Below are 26,870 nucleotides of genomic sequence, written 5' to 3'. Positions count from 1 at the left end.
ATACGCCTTTTTTATTTTTTACAAAGAACACTCATGGGACGCCTGCCTCCTCCGCTGCAAAAAAACCCCAGTCCATTGAAGACAAAACATGCTCAGTGGTCACAGAATGCTAGCTGGGTGATGCGTGGGTAGGTAGGGAGACAATCATTGGGGAGGAATGTTTTCCTGAAAGAAGGAGCACTCCACTCTGCAACGTTTTGTTGCAGACCCATTGTGTACTGAAGTCAAATCTAAAACTACTTGATTTTGCTTAATGGTGGCTACTGAGTCTTTTATATGTTTTAAGTGTTTAATATGTCTGGATTACCAATGTTTTATGGATTTCCCCCCTCTTATTATTTTTATTGTCTAAATTATGCCAATAAAGGCCAAATGAGTATATTCCAACATTTCTCCGCATACTCTGTCCATTTTTAAAAATGCTCTTCATCTATCTGGAAAGCAATATTATTTGTCATTCTTTCTAGATTATCTGCATCAGGTAATCTTTTCACCTAATGTTAAATTCCCATATTTACAAATGCTAAAAAACTTCCTCAAACTGTTTGGGGTGTTTTTGGGATTTCTAAATATGAAATAGTTAAGATTTTTTTTTCCATTTCCCAAAAAGATGGCGACTCAAAAGCAGTAAAAAGACTTCTCTCTGAAGGAGGGAAGCGAGGTTTAACATAGGTGACCAGTTATCTTCTTTTAGAAACCGGTTTGGACCATGCGTTCTTTATTTAACCCCTCCACTCCCAACTCCGGGCACAAGTACTAACAGAAGTTAGGCCAGTTCATAGCTCTAATCCTCTAATTGCTTTGCCTGGGTAAACCTCAGAGACACAGAAGCCTTTCCCTTTTCTGAGAAGCTCCTCTCTTTTCCCTGGTGCCTCTGCCAAAGCTAAGAAGAAAGGCACGCCTTGCCTCCAAGCCATGTGGAACCTAACCCTTCCTTCCCATCCCAGAATCCGTCTCCGAAAAGCCAAAACGAACAAAGCTCAAAGTGCCATGAGGGGGGAGAAAAAGGAAAGGGGGTGGGAAAACAAAGCAAAATTTGGATTAAGTAATTCCTGGAACAGAACGACTTCTAGAATATTAAACACACACACACACACACACACAAATACATATACACAGGGTGTTGGCTCATTTTACAGCACATACGACCGACACCGGATTGAACATTATGTACCCGAAAGCTTAAATAGTTGGCCCTCTCATGATGTTAAGCACTGCAGACTTGCCAGCACACGCGGTTGCGACCTGTTACACTGTTTTGTGAAACTACAACCTGGAAAAGGAAGGAACGTTTTGGGAAATGTGCTTAGGAACATAGGAAGCTGTGTTATAGGTCAATCAGACCATTGGTCCATCTAGATCAATGTTGTCTACACTGACCAGAAACAACTGTTCAGGATTTCAGAGAAGGGCCATTCCCTGCATGGCCCTGCCATTGAATTACGGCCCTCTCCCATCGACTATTGTTGTTGTTGTTTAGTCGTTTCCGACTCTTCGTGACCCCCTGGACCAGAGCACGCCAGGCACTCCTGTCTTCCACTGCCTCCCACAGTTTGGTCAAACTCATGCTGGTAGCTTCAAGAACACTGTCCAACCATCTCGTCCTCTGTCGTCCCCTTCTCCTTGTGCCCTCCATCTTTCCCAACATCAGGGTCTTTTCCATTGAGTCTTTTCTTCGACTAATACTCTCCCCACACTCCTTAGAAACACTAGCATTCTTCCAAAGGGTTATCGGATGCCAGCAGCGTTTGTGCAGAGCGAAAGGGTGCGATTTGTGCGATGCATGTAAGTTTCGATTTCTCTGCAGCTCAGGAGAAGGCGGTGAAATCACAGCCAGCCCTGGTGGCACCCAGGATGCCTTCCCAGAAGTTCTGAAAATACAGTCGCACACAGGTCTGGCTCAAGATGGCTTGTTTGTTGAGATGGGAACTGCAAATGATGCCCTCTTACCAAATCAAGTTCATAGTTCCAAAATAGGGTGAAATTATTTTGGCGTGCGAGGCAGAAAAATCCCCCAAGTGACTCCCTTTCCCCCTCCTCGGCAGTAAAAATGAGACAAGAAAGAAATGAAATAACCAGAAATTTGGTGCCCTTTTAAGACACCCGACATCAGCTCACTTGTCTCATTCTCTCTAATAGTGCTGGCAAATGCAAAAAGAGGTTTTTTATGGCAGCCCAGAGATCTCTGGCATACCATTCCATGGTGGAATCTGCAATTAATTCAGAATGCGGTAGCTAGACTGGTGACTGGGAGTGGCCGCTGGGAACATATAACACCGGTCCTGAGAGATCTGCATTGGCTCCCAGTACGTTTCCGAGCACAATTCAAAGTGTTGGTGCTGACCTTTAAAGCCCTAAACGGCCTCGGTCCAGTATACCTGAAGGAGCGTCTCCACCCCCATCGTTCTGCCCGGACACTGAGGTCCAGCTCCAAGGGTCTTCTGGCGGTTCCCTCACTGCAAGAAGTGAGGTTACAGGGAACCAGGCAGAGGGCCTTCTCAGTAGTGGCGCCCACCCTGTGGAACACCCTCCCATCAGATGTCAAGGATATAAGCAACTATCCTACTTTTAAAAGACATCTGAAGGCAGCCCTGTTTAGGGAAGTTTTTAACGTTTAATGTTGTATTATGTTTTTAATATTCGATTGGGAGCTGCCCAGAGGGAAACGCAGCCAGATGGGCAGGGTATAAATTAATTATTATTATTATTATTATTATTATTATTATTATTATTATTGACAAGAGAACCTTCTGTTCTTCTTCTGGTCCTGTCACCTATACCTATCTCTGTTTATTGTGGAACTCAGCTAGGGAAGGGCAGGCAGATGGGCCAGTAAATGAATGGCCGGGAAATGCCAGATCACCTTTTGCACCCAACACTTCAGGGAATTCCAAAGTGCAACACAGAACAGCAAGAGAAGGCTCAGATCAAAGTAATAATAATTATTTATTATTTATACCCCGCCCATCTGGCCAGGTTTCCCCAGCCACTCTGGGCGGCTTCCAACAAAAGATTAAAAATACATTAAAACAACAAGGGCAGCACCAACACTTTGAATTGTGCTCGGAAATGTACTGGGAGCCAATGTAGGTCTTTCAGGACTGGTGTTATATGGTCTTGGTGGCTGCTCCCAGTCATCAGTCTAGCTGCTACATTCTGGACTAGTTGTAGTTTCTGGGTCACCTTCAAAGGTAGCCCCATGTAGAGTGCATTGCAGTAGTCCCAGCGGGAGATAACCAGAGCATGCACCACTCTGGCAAGACAGTCTGTGGGCAGGTAGGGTCTCAGCCTGCATACCAGATGGAGCTGGCAGACAGCTGCCCTGGACACAGAACTGACCTGTGCCTCCATGGACAGCTGTGAGTCCAAAAGGCCTATCTTGTTCAGCATCTTGTTCTCACAGTGGCCAACCAGATGCCCATGGGAAGCCCACAGCAGAGTTCTCCCCACTTGTGGCTCCCGGGACACTTCCTCTGACAGTGGAAGTAGAACTTTTTATGGGAGCTAGGAGATAAGCATGTGCAGCCCCAAAGTGCAGAGTTTGTCTGTGTTTTGGCAATTACAGAAAACAAGAACATACGAAGGTCCTCCTGCCTAGGAAAAGCGTACACACAGTCCAGTATCCTAGTTTGCACAGTGACTAACCAGATGCCTATTGGTTTATCAAATGCTTTTTCTCCTTTAAAAATAATAATAATCCAATACAATTTCAGTAATGGCTGAACTTCTGCCCCCACCTCCAATTTTATTATCCTATGAATCCTGCAAGTCCATCCTGGTTAGAGTATGGACTGTAGCCTATGGGATGCTCACAAGCAGCACACAGAGTATTCTTAGTTCTCAGCCCACTCTTTTTTCCTATCCCTGTAGGAGAACGTGGAATTGTGAAGTGCTGGGGCAAGATGGCTATTACAGTGACAAGGAGCTGGGAAGCAAGTGACTGGCTGAATTTGGGAACAAGGATGTTCTCAGCCCCAGTCCCAATCTCACATTCCTTCAGTCAAGGGTGAATTCAATCTCCCACCTGCAGGGCAGCATAAATGGTAAACTGCTAAGCTTAGGGGAAGAAAAAGTTCCCTGTTCAAAACATGGTTTTCAAACTGTGGGTCATCTAAAATGTGTGATTTGTTCCAGGGGGAGAGAAAACATTTGCACTGTTCCTGAGAATTAGCTTCCTGTGGTCGCTTTTCTGTGTAGATTTCTAACTGGCATAAACTTCGCCCAACTTTGTTCCTGACTGCATGCTCCAAAAAGTTGGAATACGTAAATACGTGAACTGGGATACGTAAACCCCAAGAACTCCCATACTGCCATTCCACCCTCTTTCCCCAACTTCATCCCACTAGTGGAGTCAGAAGTATTTAAACCAGCCTTTCTCAACCTGTGGGTCCCCAGATGTTGTTGAACTACAACTCCCATCACCCCTAGCTAGCAAGCCCAGAGCTCAGGGATGATGGGAGTTGTAGTCCAACAACATCTGGGGACACACAGGTTGAGAACCACTGAAAACAGAAAGCCTAATTGAACCTTATGTGCTCAGCAACCCTCTGACTGGGCAAGAGCAATGGGAACATCCTGCTAGTCATTTCCATGCTGTCTACCATGGGGTACTGGTGTGCCAGGAAAGAACTGCTGATGTGGTGTGAAAAATGAAGGAAATCAATTTAAAGACTCTTGGATTCTCAAGCCACCCACCCACAAAGGAGGCTGCCTGTTGAATCTCTTTGGCTACAAAGGGCTGGCTCTGTTTATTTATTGATTGCATTAATATCCCACCTTCTCCTCCAAGGCATATATCTCCTCCTGTCATGGGCTGGATGCAGCAGAGGACTGGTGCAAGGCACCTGCTTGGGAACCCCCACAGGAAGAAGGCTTAGAGCCTGAGGACTGGTGGTGGAACGACGCTAAGTGGTTAGAGGGAGAAGAGGGAGCAGACTGGAAGGAGGAGGAGGTGTTGGAAGCTGAAGAGGCAACAGGGTTTAGTGAGCAGGGAGAGGCTGTGGCAGAGAGCAGTCCACACACAAGAGGCAGGAGTGGAAGGGGGCCAGAATACTAAGATAAGGCAGGATCAATGAGAGATGAGACAACAGAGCCTTAGACTGCTGGGGAAGGAACCAGGGAGGAGCCTTAGAGAACAGTAGGAAGGCGGAGAGCTTCAATCCTTGCAACTGCTTCATTGAGGAAAGACCTACTGGGAAGGCTTGCTGTTCCCCCTAGGACTGAGCTGTTTTTGTTTCTTGAATAAAGAGTTGACTTCACTGACACTGGGTGCTTCATTGTTTTATTGCAGACCTACACTTGACCAGTTTCTGACGCCTCCTCCCCATTTTATCCTCACACCAATTGCACGAGGTAGGTTAGGCTGAGAATAAGTGATTGTCTCAAGATCACCCACTGAGCTTCGTGGCTGAGTGGGGATTTGAGCCCTCGTCTCCCAACACTCTAACCACTACACCACACTGTTTGCACCATGGTCTTGCCACCTGCTAACAGCAGCATCCCAAAAGAAGCTCTTCTACAGCGAGGAACATGTGGCACTCCAGCTGTTTTTGGCCTACAACTCCCATCAGCACCAGTCAGCATAGCCAGTGGTCAGGAATTCTGGGAGTTGGAGTCCAACAACACCTGTACTGTCCCAAGTTTCCCACCAGCCCTGCTATTCAGCTGCGAAGTTCACTGAGCAATCCTGGGCCAATTGCTCTTTATCTTTTTCTAACCTGGTTCACCAGCTTGTGAGAATAAAATGAGAGGGATTATTTATGCCTCCACAAGCTCCTTGCAATTAAAATGTTCTGAAGGACTGCTGACTGCACAGCCCAGCCAGGCTAACAAGAAAAGAAAAGAAAATCTCCAGAGCAACAGGATTTTAGGCAGTGAAATAAAAGTGTAAGATGCACTGTACTCCAGCACTTTGTGTCATCAGACTTGGCATGCAGACCCAAATATGTTAGCAGGCTAGGCGATTAAGTCAGCTTTATAGACATGATGTCAAGTTGAATTTGGCTGCATTTAGAAGTATAGCCTCACACCTGGCACACTCCTTTAACCAGCCAGATTTGAAAGTGGCTGTAAATCCCCAGTACGGCTATGATTTAAGACTAATGTCTAGTTAGCCTAAATGTTGATGTGACTCTTCCCTTTCGTTCCTTATATGCTTTCAACTCAGATCATGGTGAATTTTGCAGAGGGTGGGTGGCTGTGACAGATGGGACATTCTCCGGAAAAGCTATCCCAATTCTAAAATGTTAGGAGTGTTTCTAAAGAGATTTGCTATAACCCTGAAGTTGTGATCAACTTCCCAGCACAGGTAAGCAGTGGTGGCCCCTCTATATGTTGTTGGACTACAACACCCATCAACCCTCTGGGATGTGAAACACATAGCAGTCAAGTACAACATTCCTAGAGTGGACATGCTAGGGAATGCTTTGTACCAGCCAGGAGAAAACTTCCTGTTTCCTCCTGAGCTGGGACAAACTTCCTCTGTATGTGACTAGAGGTGAGAGTGGCCTAACCTGGACAGGGGAGCACACCTCCTTCTCGTGCTCCTCTTCTCCATTTTGTTTTTCTACGTGTGAGCAGAAGTGACTGTCTGTCCGCAGTCACTTAGGACTAACTCCTTATGGGATAGTTCCACATGTATATATACTTTTGTAACCTAAGTCTGCCTTCAGGGATCTAACTGTGAACTGAATGAATGTGAGTAAACTACTTTTATATTGACTTTAATAAGATTGCCGTGTCTATTCTTTTTAAGAGGGACAAGAAGGGATCTTACCAGGAATCTTATATGGAGAGGTTCAGATGAGCCTGCAACAAGCAAACCACTATGAGAAATGTTGGTCAGAAGTGAAAAAGGACTTAGAAACATGGTCAAATTTGAAGCTTTCCTTGTTGGGTCGAATTGCTGTTATAAAGATGAATGTATTGCCAAGAATGTTATTTTTGTTTCAATCATTGCAAATTTTGGACAAAATGGACTGTTTCAAGAAGTGGCAGAGATACATTTCTAGATTTGTCTGGCAGGGCAAGAAGCCCAGAATAAAATTTAAAATACTAACTGATGCAAAGGAAAGAGGTGGATTTGCCCTGCCAGACCTTAAACTTTATTATGAATCAGCAGCATTCTGCTGGTTGAAAGAATGGCTGCTTCTTGAGAACACAGACATTTTGGATCTAGAAGGTTTTAATAATGTTTTTGGGTGGCATTCATATTTGTGGTACAACAAGGTTAAAGCACATAAGGCATTTAAAAACCATATTGTCAGGAAAGCATTGTTTAATGTCTGGATAAGATATAAAGACTTACTTGAAAATAAAACCCCAAGGTGGTTGTCACCGATGGAAGCAAAGGCTCAGAAAAAGCTCAGTATGGAGGCCAAGTGGCCGAAATATTGGGAAATTCTGGAGCAAGAAGGAGACAAATTGAAATTGCAGAGTTTTGAAAAATTAAAAGACAAAGTGCGAGACTGGCTTCACTATTATCAAATAAGAGAGGCTTATAATTTGGACAAAAAAATTGGCTTCCAGGTGGAAAAATCAAAATTGGAAACAGAACTGCTAGATCCCAAAACAAAGATACTTTCAAGAATGTATAACAAGGCTGTTAAAATGGAACACTCAGGATGAACTGGTTCTCCATCCCTACTATATAGCAGAGGTTTCTCTGAGCTGCCCCCTGCCCCAAAGTGAGGTTCATCCTCACAATGCCCCACAGGGGCCTGGGAAGCACACCCTCCCCAGCCAGCCCCAGAGGCACCATTCGCCTGCGGAGCTTATAGCCAGGGCTGCTGCAACAAACAGCTGTGCAAGCCTTTGAGAGGCAGAGATGCAAGAGGGCATTAGAGGAGGGAGGGAAGGAAAGAAAGAGGGACAGAGACCAGTGTTGCCCATGGCACCCCCGACCATTGTTCAAGGCACCCCAGGGTGTCACGGCACACTGGATGAAAACCGCTGCTATATAGTATGCATTTTGGATGGTTCCGTCTTCACCTGGGTCAGACATAGGGCTCATTTGCCCCCCAGGTGATGGCTGTCTGCTGGAGCCCCCATCCTCCTCCAGGCGTTGCATGTGCATAAAAATTGGAGATTTTTCTGCTCCCTAGATAATCACGAGTTTCCCTTCTTAAAACACTGTAAAAAAAAAAAGTGAAATCCTCCAATGATGCAATGCTCTAGTTAAAATTACAAAGCACTAACTCTAAAATTAACTTGCTCTGGGATATCTTAAAATAGTAGATTGCTAGTTCTGAGCTTACGGGTGTTCTCAGTTAGCTGCCGCTGATGAAATATAAAAGTGGTTTATTACACATATAATTATATATAAAATCCCTGCCCAGTACTTTTCCTTCCTAGTTCTACGGTAATAGTCTAAATGCATCCTGGTTGGCAAAGACTACTATCAAAGGGCTATTGCATCATAAAACCTGCACTAAGCAGCAGAATCCCAAAGCCACACAACTCCATTTCCCTCTTCTTGACTCTCTCCTTCTAGTCCTGACTCTACTTTGCCCTTTTAAAGCAATTTGCTTCCTGCAAGTACCTGCACATTCTTTGCATGCAAAAGCCCCCCTCCCCCTCAATTACTGATGTCTCCATTTAGGGTTTGGGAAGACATTGGCCAGAAATCCAGGGCAGCTGCTGCCAGTCAGTGTTGACAATAATAATAATAATAATTTATTATTTATACCCCGCCCATCTGGCTGGGTTTCCCCAGCCACTCTGGGCGGCTTCCAACACAATATTAAAATACAGTACTGCATCAAAAATTAAAAGCTTCCCTAAATAGGGCTGCCTTCAGATGTCGTCGAAAAGTCTGGTAGTTGTTGTTCTCTTTGACATCTGGTGGGAGGGCGTTCCACAGGGCGGGTGCCACTACCGAGAAGGCCCTCTGCCTGGTTCCCTGTAACTTGACTTCTCGCAGTGAGGGAACCGCCAGAAGGCCCTCGGTGCTGGAGCTCAAGTGTCTGGGCTGATCGATGGGGATGGAGACACTCCTTCAGATATACTGGACCGAGGCCGTTTAGGACTTTAAAGGTCAGCACCAACACTTTGAGTTGTGCAAGCAAGACTGACAGATGGTCTAACTAGATATAAGGCAGCCTTCCTATGTATGTTTCCAGTCTATACGTACTTATTTTGGAGTCATCCCCATTGAACTCAACCATTTTACTTGGGCTTGTTACCTTCACACAATGAAAGGGGAAATAACCATGCCAATCCCAGGGCTGGCATAATCTCTCCACCCCCATTCCAGAGAAATGTCTGGAGGATAAGAGGGTTTGGAACCAGCAAACCCTATCTGCCCCAGACATGCCCCCCAGAACAGTTGCTGAACTGGAAAAGCCCTCTGACTACTCAGCCTAGATAGCTCAGTTGGTTAGAGTGTGGTGCTGATGATGCCAAGATTGTAAATTCAATCCCCGATAGCTGCATATTGGAGGGAGGGTTGGACTACGAGATGATCCACAAGGTCCCTTCCAACCCTACAATTCTATGATTGTTCCCTTCTTTGAAAGAGTAGAGGAAACCCAGCAGCGTCCAACAGACTGCCTTCCTGGAAGCTTAGGACCACTCCCTTAACCATCCTTTTGCAAGCTTTTTTAACTGACAGAAAGCATTTATTTATTTATTTACTGGGCAATTATTTTTTTAATAGGTTAATTGCTGTTTTTTTTTTTAAAAAAATATAAGTACTTAGCAACAACTGCAGGAGGAATCTTAGAAGGGGCATTTCCTCCTCTTCCCTATTCTCACAATGGAGAGAATGGCTGTTCTAATTCGGCACCAGCTATGACACGCAACGCACCAGAGGGCGAGGCATTTGAGTCATGGGGGAGGGGGGAAAGTTCAAATGTTGCAAAATCAGTAATTTTTAAAGCATTAACTTGCAATTAAAAATACTTCAACAATCAACAGCCTGCAGCATCAGCATGGGAAAGATGTTTCCAGCTACCCAACACTTTCTTTGCAAGGTTTGCAAGTCGCTGCAGGAGAGATTCTATGAGCAATAGCATGGGAGGGGGGTTTCCAGGACCAAGGTGAAACTGTCAAAAGCCCTTGCTATTTTTGCTATTGCCAGGAGATGTGATGCTGTTGATGTGAATGTTGTTGTATTTATAGCACTGAAATGTTCTTTGCATGTTGTTAAAGGTAAAGGTAAAGGGACCCCTGACCATTAGGTCCAGTCGTGACCTACTCTGGGGTTGCGGCGCTCATCTCGCTTTATTGGCCGAGGGAGCCAGTGTACAGCTTCTGGGTCATGTGGCCAGCAGGACTAAGCCGCTTCTGGTGAACCAGAGCAGTGCACGGAAACGCCGTTTACCTTCCCGCTGGAGCGGTACCTATTTATCTACTTGCACTTTGACATGCTTTTGAACTGCTAGGTTGGCAGGAGCAGGGACCGAGCAATGTGAGCTCACCCCGTTGCGGGGATTCGAACCACCAACCTTCTGATCGGCAAGTCCTAGGCTCTGTGGTTTAACCCACAGCGCCACCCGCATTCCTTGCATGTTGTTACATTTGCTATTATGTTATTGGGTTTGTGTTTTTTTAATCTTATCTTGAAATTGTTCTTGTGGTGGGTGATTTTGAGATGTATTTCAGTTTTCTTTGTTGTAAGCTGCTTTGAGCGTGATTATTTTTGTGCAAAACCAACGTACAAATCAAAGTATGAATTATTATATGAATTTTTGCTAATTGCAACAACACAAAGATAAGGTAGCTTTTGGAGACAACATAAACTTTTTAATCCCCTCCCATAAATTATTATAACTTTTAAGAATGTTAGGTAAGGTTTCTATAAATATGAATGATTCACTGAGCAATTCTTCTCCTTGGCTTTTATCCTAGAACACCAGGGCCAGCCTACATGTTATTTTAAAAAAAGGAAATTAAAACAGAAATAAAGCTAAGGAACAACAACTAATTTAAAAAAAGAAGTACTTTCAAAAGGCACTTCTGCTAAGGAACAGCAGGCTAATCAGCATCATGACTTTATGGAACGTTTGATAAGATTTGACAGCCATCAAATACATGGCCAATTGATTGGTCAGTTGACAAATATTTGTCCAGTAAATTGAAAGACGTGCCCACCATAACACACCATCTAAAATCAAACTTTGCATGCTTCTTTTAATTATATGCAAGTTTATGCTGCTTTAAGTAATTAAGGCTGCAGTTCTAGACCCACTTACCTGTAAGTAAGCCTCATTAGACTCAGTGAGATCTACTTCTGTGTTTACATCTTAGCAGACATGTATAGGACTGAGATGGTTCTTTCCTGGGCGTCAGCACTACTGAGCTCTGAGTAACTTATTCTTAAGTGACTTATTCCTAAAAAGGCATAGGCTTGCATTGCAAAACTCATTTGATCACTAGGATTTCTTTAACTGGATCACTAGGATTTCTTTAACTGGATGACCAGAGTCCTAGTCTGGAACTTGTGGATAATGAGTGATGACACAGTGGGCATGTCTTGGTGGGTAGTAGGGAAATCAGGGTGGAAGGTCCTCTCTGCCCAAGACTACCTTCAGGACTAAGGGGCGTGGAGGCCTTCTTCACTTGTATTTCCTCCTCATCTTCCCACATCCTGGAGAGCCTGTTACAAAACACACCCCACCCAATGTCTTTTTGTAGATGTGTCTTCACATGAGCCAGTGGGATGCACAGAGACCACTTGAGAGCATCTCCATTAGGACGGCCAACTTTTGATTTCAAAAAGGCTGGTCTCTCGGTGGGCAGAAAGAACCTGGCAGTCTCTTAAAAGGAGAAAACCTACAGGCTCAGAGTTATTGCCAGCTCAGCCTATAAAAAGCAGAGACATCACCTTGCCAACAAAGGTCCATATAGTTAAAGCTCTGGTTTTCCCAGTAGTGATGTATGGAAGTGAGAGCTGGACCATAAAGAAGGCTGATCGCTGAAGAATTGATGCTTTTGAATTATGGTGCTAGAGGAGACTCTTGAGAGTCCCATAGACTGCAAGAAGATCCAACCTATCCATTCTGAAGGAAATCAGCCCTGAGTGCTCACTGGAAGGACAGATCCAGAAGCAGAGGCTCCAATACTTTGGCCACCTCATGAGAAGAGAAGACTCCCTGGAAAAGACCCTGATGTTGGGAAAGACTGAGGGCACAAGGAGAAGGGGACGACAGAGGACGAGATGGTTGGACAGTGTTCTCGAAGCTACCAGCACCAAACTGCGGGAGGCAGTGGAAGACAGGAGTGCCTGGCATGCTCTGGTCCATGGGGTCACGAAGAGTCGGACACGACTAAACGACTAAACAACAACAGCCTACGCTTGCATCCTAGTGCATGATGTTGTAGAGAGAAGGCAGTTTGAGAGCAATTCCTATATGCAGATGTTGTGGGCAGGGACTGCTGCTTTGCTCAGACGCCTCTGTCTCCCTTGGCTTTGAGTTGGGGCTGAGACCAGGTACCTTGGCTTCTTAGCATGCGTTCTTGAACTCTGTAACCCATACAAGCGCACTAAGTGGAAATGCTGTTCCAAATGACGAATGGCTGCACATGAATGATTCACTGCATGGAAGCTGAGAGTTCCCAGGGACTCGTGCAGTGAGTCACGGCCACCAAGCGTCAAGTTCCTTGCCTCAAGGTCCCAGAGTCTGCCTGGTGACTCACCAGTCACCCTTCCTGGTCTGAGGATGTGGCTCTCCCAATGCTCCCAGACTCTAAGGATGACTCCCTTACAGCTTCTCCTCTCCGCAGCCACGCAGGAAAATGTGACTAGGGATGGGAAAATCTGTCCATTTCAGTTCTTAGAGTTTCCCCTTGTCCTAGTCTTAAATTCAGTTCTCCACATTCCCCCAACAATTCATATTAAGATAAAATAAAAATGCTCATGAAAATTCATTAGCATTTTAGTGTGAATTTCTCCCAATAAACATGTATTTGTATGCAGTTTTACCTAATATACCCAATTTACCCCGATATAATGGATTTGTGTATGTTATTTTTGGCAATATATGCATTTTGATGCACTCTTATATATGCGTTGTTGTACACGTTGCCTGCATTGCAAAATCTGGAGAAGTGTGAATTTTGAAGGATGGTTGTGCTTCAGTTTGCCTTCAAATGCAAAAGTAATCAAAATCCTCCCCTATGGGACTGCAGAATCAGTTGTGGGCCCTTTAAGGAGACCCTACAGCTCTCCTCCAAAGGGAGTGATGGCCCTGTAAGAAGGCAATGAAGGGAAGAACATTTTGGGGCACACCTCAGGTGCCAAAATGCTTTGGGCTGATCCTGTACAGTGGTACCTCTGGTTGCAGACGGTGTCCGTTCCAGAGCTCCGGTCGGATCCTGAGGTTTCCGTAATTGGAGGTCCCTGTTCTGCGCATGCACGCGGAATGATAGAGTGCTTCTGCACATGTGCGCATGGGGTGAAACCTGGAAAAACACTTCCAGGTTTGCCACATGCGTGTCCCAAAGGATACATAACCAGAGGTGAACACAAGAAGAGGTACCACTGTACTACAATTTTCTTCCGCTACTTGTTCTATTCCGTTGCATACTCCTGCTGATGCCCCCCACTCCCTCTTCATTTCTTAAACTTAAACTGTAAGCTCAATTCCTGCTTGCTCTCAATCTCCCCTCAAGATGATTGTCTCCTCCACAAAGCCTGCTTTCCCACAGACCAAGGTTTATCTGCTAACCCAGGAGTAGCCGGTCTCTGAGACTTGGGCGTCCGGATGAGTTAAGACCTCAAGTGGTCAAGGGGGGTGTTTCTGCTCAGGCTTTCAGCTGAACATGCGAGGGCACAAACTGTGCAGGGGCTGCGAACGGCATCCCTGCGCTTATTTTGTTTCATTTGTCGCCTCGTGTGAAAGCCTCTAGGTGACGATGCACAATAAACCATAAAACAATTAAAATACCCAATTACGTTCAAAATGCGGTACATAATAGGGCCTTAAAAACAAAACAGAAACCCTTAACGAAAACGATTTCAGCATCTTTGCAAACCTCTAAGAACAGGGACCACCGTGCAAGTAATACTAATCACCGTCAGAATTCCAGAGGGACTAAAATAACACGTCTAAAATATTAGAAAAATGGTAAGAAGACAGAGGGAATAAAGTCTTTGCCTGGGGCTTAAAAGACTTCAGAGTAGGTGAAAGGTGAGAGTTTTGTGTGTGTGTGTATGTGTGTGTTTTAAGAGGAGGGGTATCTCCTATCAGCTCCAGCCAGTGTGGTGAATGGCGGAAGATGACGGGAGTTATGATCCAAAGGATTCAGAAGGCATCAGGTTGAGCAAGACCGATTTACAGGACTGGTTTTCAACTGATGGGAGATGAAGTTGACTGGAGACTGCAATGAAGCTGCCATATAAATATAGGTTGGAAAACTGAGAAGTGAAACCCCAGCTGGACTAAAGGTGGGTCAGTCTCACCTTTGAAACTGTTAAATACTATTGTTTTAAAGCAAGGATATGGCCTTGTCTGTCCTAGTCAACAGGATCACTGGTAAGGGACAATGGCAGCTATAGCCCAGAATTTAAAGCCCTGCATTAAGGAAAGCATTCAGCAAACAGGACACCCCACACAGAACAGGCTCTCTCTCTCTCTTGGTGCTGCCTCCTGTACTTTGGAGTGAGGGGCACTTAGGAGCAGGTCTTCTGAGGCTTATATGTCTTATATGTGCCCTTGAACTGTTATAACAACAGCTCTTGTTTACCTGGAGGGCGAGAGGTGTGAGCCTGGCCACAACCGCCATTACTGGAACCCAGCAGGTTGGTTGTGAGGGAAGGTAGTCCTCAGGTTCTGAAAGGTCCCCCCTCCCTCCTGCTCCAGGGTGAGATCTCACTTTATACTGCAATGCGCTCTATGTGGGGCTACCTTTGAAGGTGACCCGGAAACTGCAACTACAACTAATCCAGAACGCAGCAGCTAGACTGGTGACTGGGAGCGGCCGCCGAGACCACATAACACCAGTCTTGAAAGACCTACATTGGCTCCCAGTACGTTTCTGAGCACAATTCAAATTGTTGGTGCTGACCTTGAAAGCCCTAAACGGCCTCGGTCCAGTACACCTGGAGGAGCGTCTCCACCCCCATTGCTCAGCCCAGACACTGAGGTCCAGCGCCGAGGGCCTTCCAGCGGTTCCCTCACTGCGAGAAGCCAAGTTACAGGGAACCAGGCAGAGGGCCTTCTCGGCAGTGGCACCCGCCCTGTGGAACGCCTTCCCACCAGATGTCAAAGAGAAGAACAACTACCAGACTTTTAGAAGACATCTGAAGGCAGCCCTGTGTAGGGAAGCTTTTAATGTTTAACAGACCACTGTATTTTAATATTTTGTTGGAAGCCGCCCAGAGTGGCTGGGGAAACCCAGCCAGATGGGCTGGGTATAAATAAACAGTAGGATCCAGCTTTGGCCCACAGACTCCTAGGCTACATTCCCCCACGGAATTCTGGGAATTCTGTTACAGATTCTGAGAGCAGGCCCCCTACTCCTCTGACAGGGCTGTTTAACCATGAACCCCATACTTCTCAACTGCCCTTATTTAATCGGGACACCCTGTTTTGGGGGCCCGTGTTATGGCTCCTGGGAGATTTCAGCTCTGAAAGACACACATTTTTTTTTTGGGGGGGGGGTGTTTCATGCTCTCACATGAGTCATGTGACTCATGCAGGAGCAAAGTCCCCAAAAACGTGCACCCCAGTTTTCCTCTGCGCCATGTCGGAGGGCACACAATCCTTTTTCACATGGACGTCAGAAATTGTAGTTCTGTAAGGCAAATAACCCTCAGCACCCTTAACAGAATTCAGTTTTCAGAATTATTTGTTTTCATATCATAGGGTTTAAATGAATGGTGGGAATGTGGGCCCAATTGACCATGACCATGCCAACTCTCAAAGTGGTAGATTATGGATGCAAGAGCCTGTTGGGTATGCGTGTACATGAGGAACCTGCCGCCCAGCTCTTCCTGAGGATCGGGCTTTAATTTCAGACTTCAAAGACTCCACCTCGCAACGGAAAAGAGGCCACTCTTATAGAAAACACGTCTTAGTATTCTGTACAGCTTCTCTCCACTTTTCAAGGGTGGAAGAAACTTTCCCAACAAGTCCTTACCATTATTAGTTATTAGCTGTTTCAATGTCAACTGTTCTTTTCTGCAACACCAATTAATTTGAGGTCCCTTCTCTTACACTTATTCTCAACGGCCTCTACATTTTTTCCAGTGTAATCCTTTATCGCTAAACTAGAAACATACTTAACGCTGTATAATTCAACTCTTTAAAGTGTCACATTGTACGTCCACGGTTGACACGTTTCCTCCTGGCTCCTGTATTCTGTCTCTCGGTGTCACAAGTCCACAGTGAACGGGTATCCAATTTAGCACCCAATTGAGGCCTGATAGTTATTTAATATTGTTCTTAAAAGAGATTTCAGCCGCTGAATCGTTACACATATATACTGAAGAGCTCTGAGTGCTTTCAAACCCTTCTGATAAGTGATCACAAATTCTATGGGCATGCTTATGCAAGGCTGTGTTTATCTTGCAATTCCACAGCACCACATGAAAACACAAATCATCATACAGTCATACCTCGGAAGTTGAACGGAATCTGTTCCAGAAGTCCGTTCGACTTCCAAAACATTCAGAAACCAAAGCGCGGCTTCTGATTGGCTGCGGGAAGCTCCTGCAGCCAATCGGAAGCCGTGGAAGGCCCATCGGACAATTGGCTTCCAAAAATAGTTCGCAAACCGGAAGACTCACTTCTGGGTTTGCAGCGTTCAGGAGCCAAAACATTCAATAACTACCGTATTTTTCGCCCTATAGGACGCACTTTTTCCCTTCCAAAAATGAAGGGGAAATCTGGGTGCGTCCTATGGGGCGAATGCAGGCTTTCGCTGAAGCTTGGAGAGCGAGAGGGGTCGGTGCGCACCGACCCCTCTCACTCTCCAGGCTTCAGGAACACATCTGCAGCCTAGGCAGCCCTGTGGGAGTTCCCGCAGGGCTGTCTAGGCTGCGGATAGCAGCCTGCCGCCCGCCGCGAGGGCGCCCTGAAGCAGAGCGCCCCGCCAGCCCGCCGGACAGACATCGGCCAGCCCCACAAGCTCGGGGGACAGCAAGGAGGCGCAGCGCCGCCATCCCGCTGTTCCTCAACCTGGTTCGGTTTTCCCAACCTGGTTTTGGGGGGGAAATAAAGGGGAAAAAAATTCCTTTATTTCTCCCCCCAAAAACTAGGTGCGTCCTATGGGACGGAGCGTCCTATGGGACGAAAAATACGGTAAGCTTTTCGAAAAGCAAGGTACAACAGTTTTGGGTTTAGGATTCAGCTGCCTGAAAATTTAAGCTTTCATTTCAGAATTTTTAGAAAGCATTCCCCACTCACCCACAAGACACACTTGAATGTTTGTGGGCCACATCTGCTAAAATTCCGGAAGCAGCAGAGGTGGCTCAAGAGAATTTTCAATGACAGCAGTTGGGATTCAGTGGCATTCCGACAACTAGAATAAAATTGTGTGAACTGATCTTTAAAACCCTGTAGCATGAATTATGCAAATGCTCTCTACTGGCATAACATGTACAGGTCACTGAATCCAGGCTTTCTAGATATATATTTTTTAAATCAACTACGGCGAATATGCAACGACCTAGATATATGGAACTGTCCATGCTTTGATTGATTTGATTACGCTACTTTCCACCACATCTTAAAAATCCCTACAGCAGGGATGGGGAGCCTGATGTTATTGGACTCCATCTCCCAAAAGACCCAGCCAGCATGGCCAATGGTCAGGGATCATATGAGTTGGAGTCCAACAAACATTTTTTTTTGGGGGGGTATAGGTTCCCCATATCTGGGCTAAAATATTTGAGGCATCTTAAGTTTAGGGGGAAAGATGGTGGAGGTTGCAGCGCTACGCCCAATTACATGGGTGCAAACCATACTGAACTGAAATAAACTTGTGAAGGAATCACGCTGTTATGGAACCGGCTTATAAAATGATGTACAATTTGAGAAAAGCAGATGGAGATCCTTTGCTTTTTTTGTTAGAACTCGGGGTCACCCAACAACAGATTCAGGGCAGTGAAAATAAGGTACGTAGCACAGAAAATAAGGTACGTAGCACAGAATTAATTTATGGTCTCCATTGCCTGAAGATGTGGTGATGGCTGCTCACTTAGATTAGATGGGGATGAGACAAATACATAGGCAGTTACTATGTAAATGCACAGGTATCCAACCTAGACCCACCCACCCCGCTCTGCCAAATGTTGTTGAAATGCAGTTCCTGTCAGGGAACTGCCATCAGCTCAGAGGCGAGAGGTGGAAGGGCAGTTGTGTTATAGGGAACCTCCGAAAGTCTTGCGAAGCAGTTCCTCCTCAGGTGAGGAGGAAAGCCCCACCTCCAGTGGGGAGGAGGTGGTGGGACCAGGGGATGCTAGGGAGAGCCTCAACAATGACCCTGAGCAAGCCAGAGAGGAGGGAAGTACCCCTTTGCCAGCGCCCACTCTGTGCAGTAGGTTTCGGCATGGGGAGGGAAGGAGAAGGTTGGGGGTCAAGCGACTGTTATGCTGGGGAAGGTATAAGGACCACCCACTCCCAGATTCTGCTAGTGACTGAGCAGACATGGACTTGTGACACCCTGCATTGTAAATAGTTTTGCACTAAGAATAAAGCCTGGAAAAGAAAGGTCGGAGTCTTGCCTGTTTGCTCTCGAGCAACCACTCCAGCATCTGACAGTTCCCATCAACTCTATCTATTGGCTGCACTGGGTCAAGTTGATGGGAGTTGGAGTCCAACAACATCTGGAGGGCACTCCGTTCTATACCCCAGGCTATCTCCAGGTCTGGAAGCAGCCTGCTGCTGTATATCAGTAACAAAGCAAGACCTTTCTGGTCTTCCCAGAAGTATCTTGCTGGCCACAGGGGAAAGCAGGGTACTGGACTAGACAGATCCGGGATGGAGACCCTGTGGTTCTCCAGGTATTGCAGGACTCCGACTTGCATCAACCTGAACCAAGCACGGACAATGGTCAGAGATGATGGGAACTGCAGTCCACTATATTCGAACCACAGAGACCTTTGTTGTGATGTGCTTACCGCATATGTGTCCTACACCTAACAACAGGAGCATTCCCCCATGTGCATAGCTGGGGGCATTTAGTCCTCCAAATAATGGCAATCAATCAATGCCTGCAGTAGGCCAGGCAAGGGTGTGGCTGCCTTGTTCTTCTGTGGCAACACCATTAGGCCCAGCAGGCAGATCTCGTTCATGCCAGCTCCCTCTGGCTCCCCTCTCTTGTTTGCTGTGGCAACTGCTGTGGCAAATGCTCCCCTGCAGTGATTGATGATTCTCTGCATCTTAGCGGGTAAGATTGCATCAGCAGCACTTGGAAAGTAAATGGCACTGTCAGACTCCATTCCAGGGAAGCGCGAGTACTTGGGCCAAGCGCATTAATGAAAGCAGGCAGAAACAGACAAGTACAGAGTAGCAGCACAATACCTCACTCACAGCCGTCACTAAGCGCAGCGTGCCCGTACAACGCAGTAAGAGTCATTTCACTGTTAGTGATCGGCTTCCAGCGCTGGCTGTCAACAAGCCAGACCATGGGAACTAACTGGAACAAGACATGACTATGGGAATCACAGAAGCACAGAATTTTAGGGTTGAAAGTTACCCACAAGGGTCATGTAGTCCAACCCCCTGCAATGCAGGAATCACAATGAAAGCATCCATGACAGATGGCCATCCAACCTCTGCTTAAAAACCTCCAAGAGAGCCAGTGTGGTGTAGTGGTTAAGAGCGGTGGACTCGTAATCTAGTGAACTGGGTTCGTGTCCCCGCTCCTCCACATGCAGCTGCTGGATGACCTTGGGCTAGTCATACTTCTCTGAAGTCTCTCAGCCTCACTCACCTCACAGAGTGTTTGTTGTGGGAGAGGAAGGGAAAGGAGATTGTTAGCCGGTTTGAGACTCCTTAGGGTAGTGATAAAGCGGGATATCAAATCCAAACTACTTCTTCTTCTTCTTCTTCTTCTTCTTCTTCTTCTTCTTCTTCTTCTTCTTCTTCTTCTTCCAAGGAAGGAGAGTCCACAACCTCCTGAGGGAGTCTGTTCCACTGTCAAATGACTCTTACTGTCAGAAAGATCCTCCTGATGTGTAGTCAGAATCTCTTTGCTTGTAACTTGAAGCCATTGGTTTGAGACCTGAATTCCAATAATGAACCTGGAAGAGGAAACTGAGAGGAGATATGTCAGCCATCTTCAAATATCTCAAGGGCTGTCACATGGAAGATGGAGCAAGCTTGTTTTCTCCTGCTCTGAAGGGTGGGACCTGAACCAATGGCTTCAAGTTATAAGTCAGGGGATTCTGACTGAACACCAGGAAGGACGATTCTGACAGTAAGAGCTGTTCGACAGTGGAACGGTCTTCCTCAGGAGGTTGTGGACTCTCCTTCCTTGGAGGTTTTCAAGCAGAGGTTCTGTCATGGATGCTTCCCTGAGATTCTTGCATTGTAGAGGATTGGACAAGATGACCCTTGAGAATCCAAATTTAAGATTCTATGATTCTATGAAATCTCCAATAAGGTTCTGTTAAGGAGTGTTTGCTTCTTTGTAAAGGTAAGGCCATTTCCACCATATTCTAGCTCAACAGAACACAGGTCAATGTGTGGTGATCCCAGTTATTAAAAGGCTAGTCTAAATGTTACAGAATACCAACCAGCAAATCACTACCTAGTACAGATCCGTTCTTATCTAAAGCTTCCCCTGTCACCTAATAAAAATGGCAATGGAATTGTTTCATAAAAAATATTAGATTGTTGCTTTAAAAATGAATCTTCAATGTGACTGAAAACTGGCACAGGTGGGCAATGGACCCAGAACAGGGGAAATTAATCTCCAAACCCCGAGGCTAGCCAGAATGGGGTTATTGTAAGAACATAATAAGAGGCCTGCTGGATCAGGCCAAAGGCCCACCTAGTCCAGCATCTTGTTCTCACAGCAGACAACCAGGACATGAGTGCAAGAGGGTCCAAAAATGCTGAGGTATCTGTCCAAAAGCAGAAGGATCTAGGGAAGCAACAGACAGGTTCAATACGTGTTCAGCCTGTTCTGGAGAGGACTGCATTAAAGGATCCTCTGGAGTCAGATCCAAAGTTTTGGGGCAATCCATCTTTGTCACCTGAGACATAAGTGGCCTCTGTGGCTTAGATTGCCTTTTACCAGCTAAGGTTGGTGTGCCAGTTTCAGCCTTCCTCAAAAAAGCACACTTTGGCACCCACTTTAATATCTTTCTGATGCTAGGCAAAAACCTTTTTGTCTGGCCAGACCTTTACAATTTCACACAGTGCTGTGATTTATAGCATGATTGCTGGGCTTGTTTTTCCAACGCCCTGTTCCAAGGATGGGGAACCTTCAGCCCACTGGATGTTGCTGGGCAAGTCTCATCCGTCCTTGTCTTTGGCCATGCTGATGGAGCCATGCAAGGACCAAGAGAATAATAGAATCATCGAATTGTAGACCTGGAAGGGACCCAAAGGATCATCTAGTCCAACCCCATGCAATGCAGGAATATGCTGTTGTCCTGTATGGGGATCGATTCTATGACCTTGACATTGTCAGCACTACTGACAATGAGAGCCAGCGTGGTGTAGTGGTTAAGAGTGGTAGACTCGTAATCTGGTGAACCAGGTTCACTTCCCCGCTCCTCCACATGCAGCTGCTGGGTGACCTTGGGCTAGTCACACTTCTCTGAAGTCTCTCAGCCTCACTCACCTAACAGAGTGTTTGTAGTGGGGGAGGAAGGGAAAGGAGAATGTTAGCCACTTTGAGACTCCTTTGGCTAGTGATAAAGCGGGATATCAAATCCAAACTCTTCTTCTCTTCTACTACGCTCTAACCAACTGAACTATCCCTGGTCACAGGTTCTCCATCCCTGCTCTGCTCTAATGCATCACAGCTTCATTTTTTAAAAATATATATTGATCATTTGATCAAGTGGTCTGCTTTCAAGTTCTAACTGCCTTATCTGGTGCTTCTTAATTTGCAACTGTACTGTATTTGCGATTTATTTTTATTTTGCACACTGCCCAGAGAACTCTTGTTACTGGAAGGCCGAGGCACGGAATAAATAAGCAAAGGATGGGAAATCTCTTTAAGCTCAAGAGGAAACAGGAAACACCTACTGGAATAGATATTAGCTGGAATTTACACCTCGTGCTGTAAAGACGGAAATATTCAAGTTTGTAACTGGACAGTCAGATGATCAGTTACAGCAACAGAGTTGATAGCAAATTAAAAATAAATGAAAAAAGCCAGACTTTTTCATACATTAAAAAAAACCCTATTGGTCATTTAGCATGGATAATAGCTTGCATATGGTTGCTAAAAGTAATGGGACAATTGCCAAGCCAAGCGGAACAGGGGGAGAGAAAAGGTAGTAATTGAATAAGAAGAGTCAAGTGAGAAGTAATCTGCATCCTGGTTCGTTCTAAAATATAGCGTCTTCAGACTACAGAAGAGAAACTCTACACATCATAAATAACAAATGGAAAAGTTTCCTTGGGCTAGCTAAATATCCAGCAGAGTGAATTTTCATTAAAGAGACACAAAAAATAAATGAAACCATCAGTTGTGACACGATCCCCTGGGGGAGAATGTACTTCAATCATAATCATCCATGTTTTATATCTCATTCTCTACTTACATCTTCTCAATAAAGCCAAGGATTCCAAGCTACGCTGGTGCAAACTGTAGCTACAAGTGGTGAGAATTGACCCACCGTCTGCAGAAATGACTGCATGGATCATTTACCTAACCTGCATCGTGAAATGAGGCTTATTTACAAGTTTAGCTAAGCTTTGGAATGTACTGCAACCCATTGGATAAAACCAAAAAAGGTGCTTCAATGGCTAGTACAGTGGTACCTTGGGTTACATACGCTTCAGGTTACAGCCTCCGCTAACCCAGAAACAGTACCTCGGTTTAAGAACTTTGCTTCAGGATGAGAACAGAAATTGTGCTCTGGCAGCACGACAGGAGAAGGCCCCATTAGCTAAAGTGGTGCTTCAGGTTAAGAACAGTTTCAGGTTAAGAACGGACCTCTGGAACGAATCAAGTTCTTAACCCGAGGTACCACTGTAGCTGTGCCTCAGCTGTTGTTCTACTTCAGGTGATGTTCCTAGTAGGCAGGTGAGGCATTTGGGATGGGCAAGTCTACGTGGGACTCAGACTGGCGTTGGTTTAGGATGCTGCTTAAGCAACAATTAACTACAGGCTGAGTCTGGGTGGTTAGCTCCATCCTCCAAGTAGAATCATAGAATTGTAGAGTTGGAAGGGACCGCAAGGGACATATAGTTCAACCCACTGCAATGCAGGACTCTTTTGCCCAGCATGGGGCTCAAACCTGCAACCCTGAGGTTAACAGTCTCATGCTGTACCGACTGAGCTCTTATTTTTAAAGGGGCCTTGCTTGTTTCAACAGCTGTAGGCTCCTACTGCTTGGGGGAGATGATGGTTGCAACGGTCGTCTGTGCAAGCAGGAAGGCCAGACACACAGATTTCCCAGTAGGATCACCTTGCCAACAAAGGTCCGTATAGTTAAAGCTATGGTCTTCCCAGTAGTGATGTATGGAAGTGAAAGCTGGACCATAAAGTAGGCAGATTGCCAAAGAATTGATGCTTTTGAATTGTGGTGCTGGAGGAGACTCTTGAGAGTCCCATGGACTGCAAGAAGATCCAACCTATCCATTCTGAAGGAAATCAGCCTTGAGCGCTCACTGGAAGGACAGATCCTGAAGCTGAGGGTCCAATACTCTGGCCACCTCATGTGAAGAGAAGACTCCCTGGAAAAGACCCTGATGTTGGGAAAGATTGAGGGGACAAGGAGAAGGGGACGACAGAGGACGAGATGGTTGGACAGTGTTTGCGAAGCTACCAGCATGAGTTTGACCAAACTGCAGGAGGCAGTGGAAGACAGGAGTGCCTGGCGTGCTCTGGTCCATGGGGTGACGAAGAGTCGGACACGACTAAACAACAACAGCACAATATTATTCTCTTAATTTGTTAGGTCAATCCATTAACAAACGTTTAACTAACTAAAAATATACCTGTGATAGAAGAGAATGTCTTTTTCTAAGTCGATGCCTGCTGTTAACACATGGATGCAAGATCTAAAAACAAAGAAAACAACACTCATTGCTTCAGAACAGTTAGTTTTACTCAGATGCAAATGCAGCTGATGGACGAATGGACGAAAAACATATACGTTAAGCCGATTTGTGATTGCTTTTAACTGGGTGGCTGCCAGGGCTAATTTTCAGTTGTGCATCTAGAATCTGAAGATGTAGTGTTTTGGACTGGTGGGTACCATTGCCTGTGTTTGACAAAGCAACAAGTTTCCCCCCATGTTTCCATTCCTTTCTGCACTTCTTCGAATTTTGCAAAGCAGTTCTACAACCCAACATGCATTTATTAGAGGGACATCTGCAGTCAGATGAATATATTCATAACAATAACATACAAAAAGGGATATTAGGGGGAACCGCTTGCAAAATTGTGTATATTAATCAAAATGGCATACAAAAAATGTGTCTATTAGGATAAGTTTGTACTAAAATGCTGATGAGTTTTCGTTGTGATATTATTATTATTATTATTATTATTATTATTATTATTATTATTTATTATTATTATTGCAAACAAATGTAGGGGGTCTGAATTCCAGAATCAGGAACATGAGAAACTAAAAGAACCAAAATTGGCAGATCTGCCTAGCCCTAATAATTCTTTTTAACCTCACCATCACTGTTTTAATCTCAAAATACTAAACGGATCTTTGGCTCCTGATTTCAGTACAGCACTTCAACTGTTTCCTCATAGGTACTCCAACATCATTCTGTAGCATTTCATTTCTGTGATGGTGGCTGCAAGTCATGTCTTTGACCCCTCAGACCCTCCGATGCGTTCACTTTCCAAGTATGGAAGGGTTGGCTTTGGTTACTCACTGTCACGGGCAAGACAAGGTGCAAATGCTTAATGGCACCTTCCCCTGTGCCCTTACGCCATTGGTCTAGGGAAGGGGTTGTTTAACTGGCCCATGGACCCCTGTCGCCCGCTCAGTTGGCTCCTGTGTGCCACGCTAAACCAGGCGGAGAAGAGCGGGGACCGCCTTCCGCGATGCTGGCGGCTTCCCATTGGTTGCAGGAAGCTCCTGCAGCCAATGAGAAGCTGCGCACACCTCCTCTGCACCAGAAGTAGCGCCAGAAATAGTGTTTGCATTTGTGTGCGTGCATGCATGCGTGTGTGTGCGCGCGCATGCACACACACACACACACTTCGGCCCACCGCGGCGTCTGCAGGACCGTGAACCGGCCCAAGCCACAAAAACTTTGCCGACCGCTGGTCTAGGGCCAAGTCCTAGAGTTAAGTGACTGGACACTGGATTATAGCTCACACAAGTCAGAAGTGTGATGCATTTCACTTTAATTTTTCAAGTAGGTGTTTAAGTAGGAAAGGTTTATTAAGGAGACATATGTTTGTAAGAGAAGGCAGGAAGATGGATTGGACATAATTTTGTTTTACATTTTAAAGTCTGGAATAATTTATATGCTGTATGGATGGATTTTTATTAACCTTTCCTACCTGTGCTAAAAGCTTTAGATGAGACTATTTTAAATATCAAATGTTCCATGCTTTCCATTTTTGTGATTCTATTATGCAAATTCTACTCATCTCTTTACTTTGAAACATCACATAAGCTTCAGCCAGATTCCCCTCCCCCCACTTTAAAAGTCTTAAGTAATAATAGAAAATGCAAGCATCTAAGCTTGTGGGAATGAGTTCTGTCCCACTGGATCGCAAGAAGTAAATAAGAGCGAGTAACTCGGTATTTATTTATTTGGGTTTATTTTTAATGTGCATTTATATGCACATCTGTCTCCAGAGCTTTGCAGACCACCTTGAATCCTACTTGATTCCTCCCCCACCCCCAGCTGTTTCAATTATCCCAGCACTACCTGAAGCACAAAACACCAACTGCAGCATTCAAAAGCAATTAATAAGAACATTCTGGCTCTGTTCATGCGTTATTTTCTTGGAGGGAATACTCCGCTTAGTAGGACACATGCACTTAAGCCAATCCTTTGTATTGCATGGGGTGGGGGAAAGGAATGAAAAAAGCGAACACCCCAAATCTCAGGCCCGGTTTATATGGGATGCAAGCAGTGGAGAAAGTGTTTACCTGCATAAGTGCTCAGTGCACCACTGTCACATTCAAACACTTAAGAATGTAAGACAAGTCTATTGGATCTGGTCATTGGCCTATCTGGTCTCATAACCTGCTCTGGTTGGGGTGATCAGATGCCTATGGGAAGCCTGCAAACTAGACATAAGCGCAACAGCACTCTGACCATGTCAGGAATGAGCCAGCTCCAAGTGAAGGTTTGCAGCCAACTGCAGAAAGAAGCCAGGAACAGAGAGGTTGAGATGTTAGTCAGGCAGGGGAGAGCAGACAGCTGAAGGCTTCGGCTCTTCCTGACCTTGATGGGCAGGCTGATAAAGCAGTAGCTGAGAGCAGGCTAGAACACAGCCAAAGCTCACAGGAGGCACAATCAGGCACGAACAAATTCAGAGACAGCCTCTCAGAACAGGAAGAGGTTGGAGCTGATCCACTAAGTCTGAAGAGTCAGGAGGGCTGCTAAATAGTAAGCAAAAGAAGAGATGTAAGGGTCATAAGTTCAATATCTTCTGTCAACACCGGAAGCAATCTTCAGAAGGGTCATCTTGAGTAATGATGCCGGAGGCTTTGTTAGAGCCTTCCGGAACTATCTGTTTGTTTTTGCAATAAATCCTCCTTTTTAATTACCTATGCTTACTGTGTTATCAAGCAGGGAACCTGGACTCCTGAC

General features: G+C 45.5%; 1 protein-coding gene across 3 annotated transcripts in view; it reads right to left on the bottom strand.

The window, feature by feature from the left end:
* Window positions 1-26,870, bottom strand: part of SAMD12 (sterile alpha motif domain containing 12) — a 202,676-nt gene that overhangs the window by 16,883 nt on the left and 158,923 nt on the right. Inside the window, exon 5 of one of the 3 annotated variants that reach the window (XM_053395393.1) lies at window positions 24,072-24,134. The exons of the other annotated variants lie outside the window; for them this stretch is intronic. Within the exon in view, the coding sequence (XP_053251368.1) occupies window positions 24,115-24,134 (20 nt within the window). The 3' untranslated portion in view covers window positions 24,072-24,114. The remainder of the gene's footprint in view (window positions 1-24,071; window positions 24,135-26,870) is intronic. 3 annotated transcript variants of the gene reach the window in all.

The sequence above is a fragment of the Podarcis raffonei genome, chromosome 7 (genome assembly GCF_027172205.1).
Source record: "Podarcis raffonei isolate rPodRaf1 chromosome 7, rPodRaf1.pri, whole genome shotgun sequence".
Lineage (NCBI taxonomy): Eukaryota > Metazoa > Chordata > Lepidosauria > Squamata > Lacertidae > Podarcis > Podarcis raffonei.
Note: the sequence above shows the minus strand (reverse complement) of the source record. Positions and strands in the feature narration are given on the sequence as shown.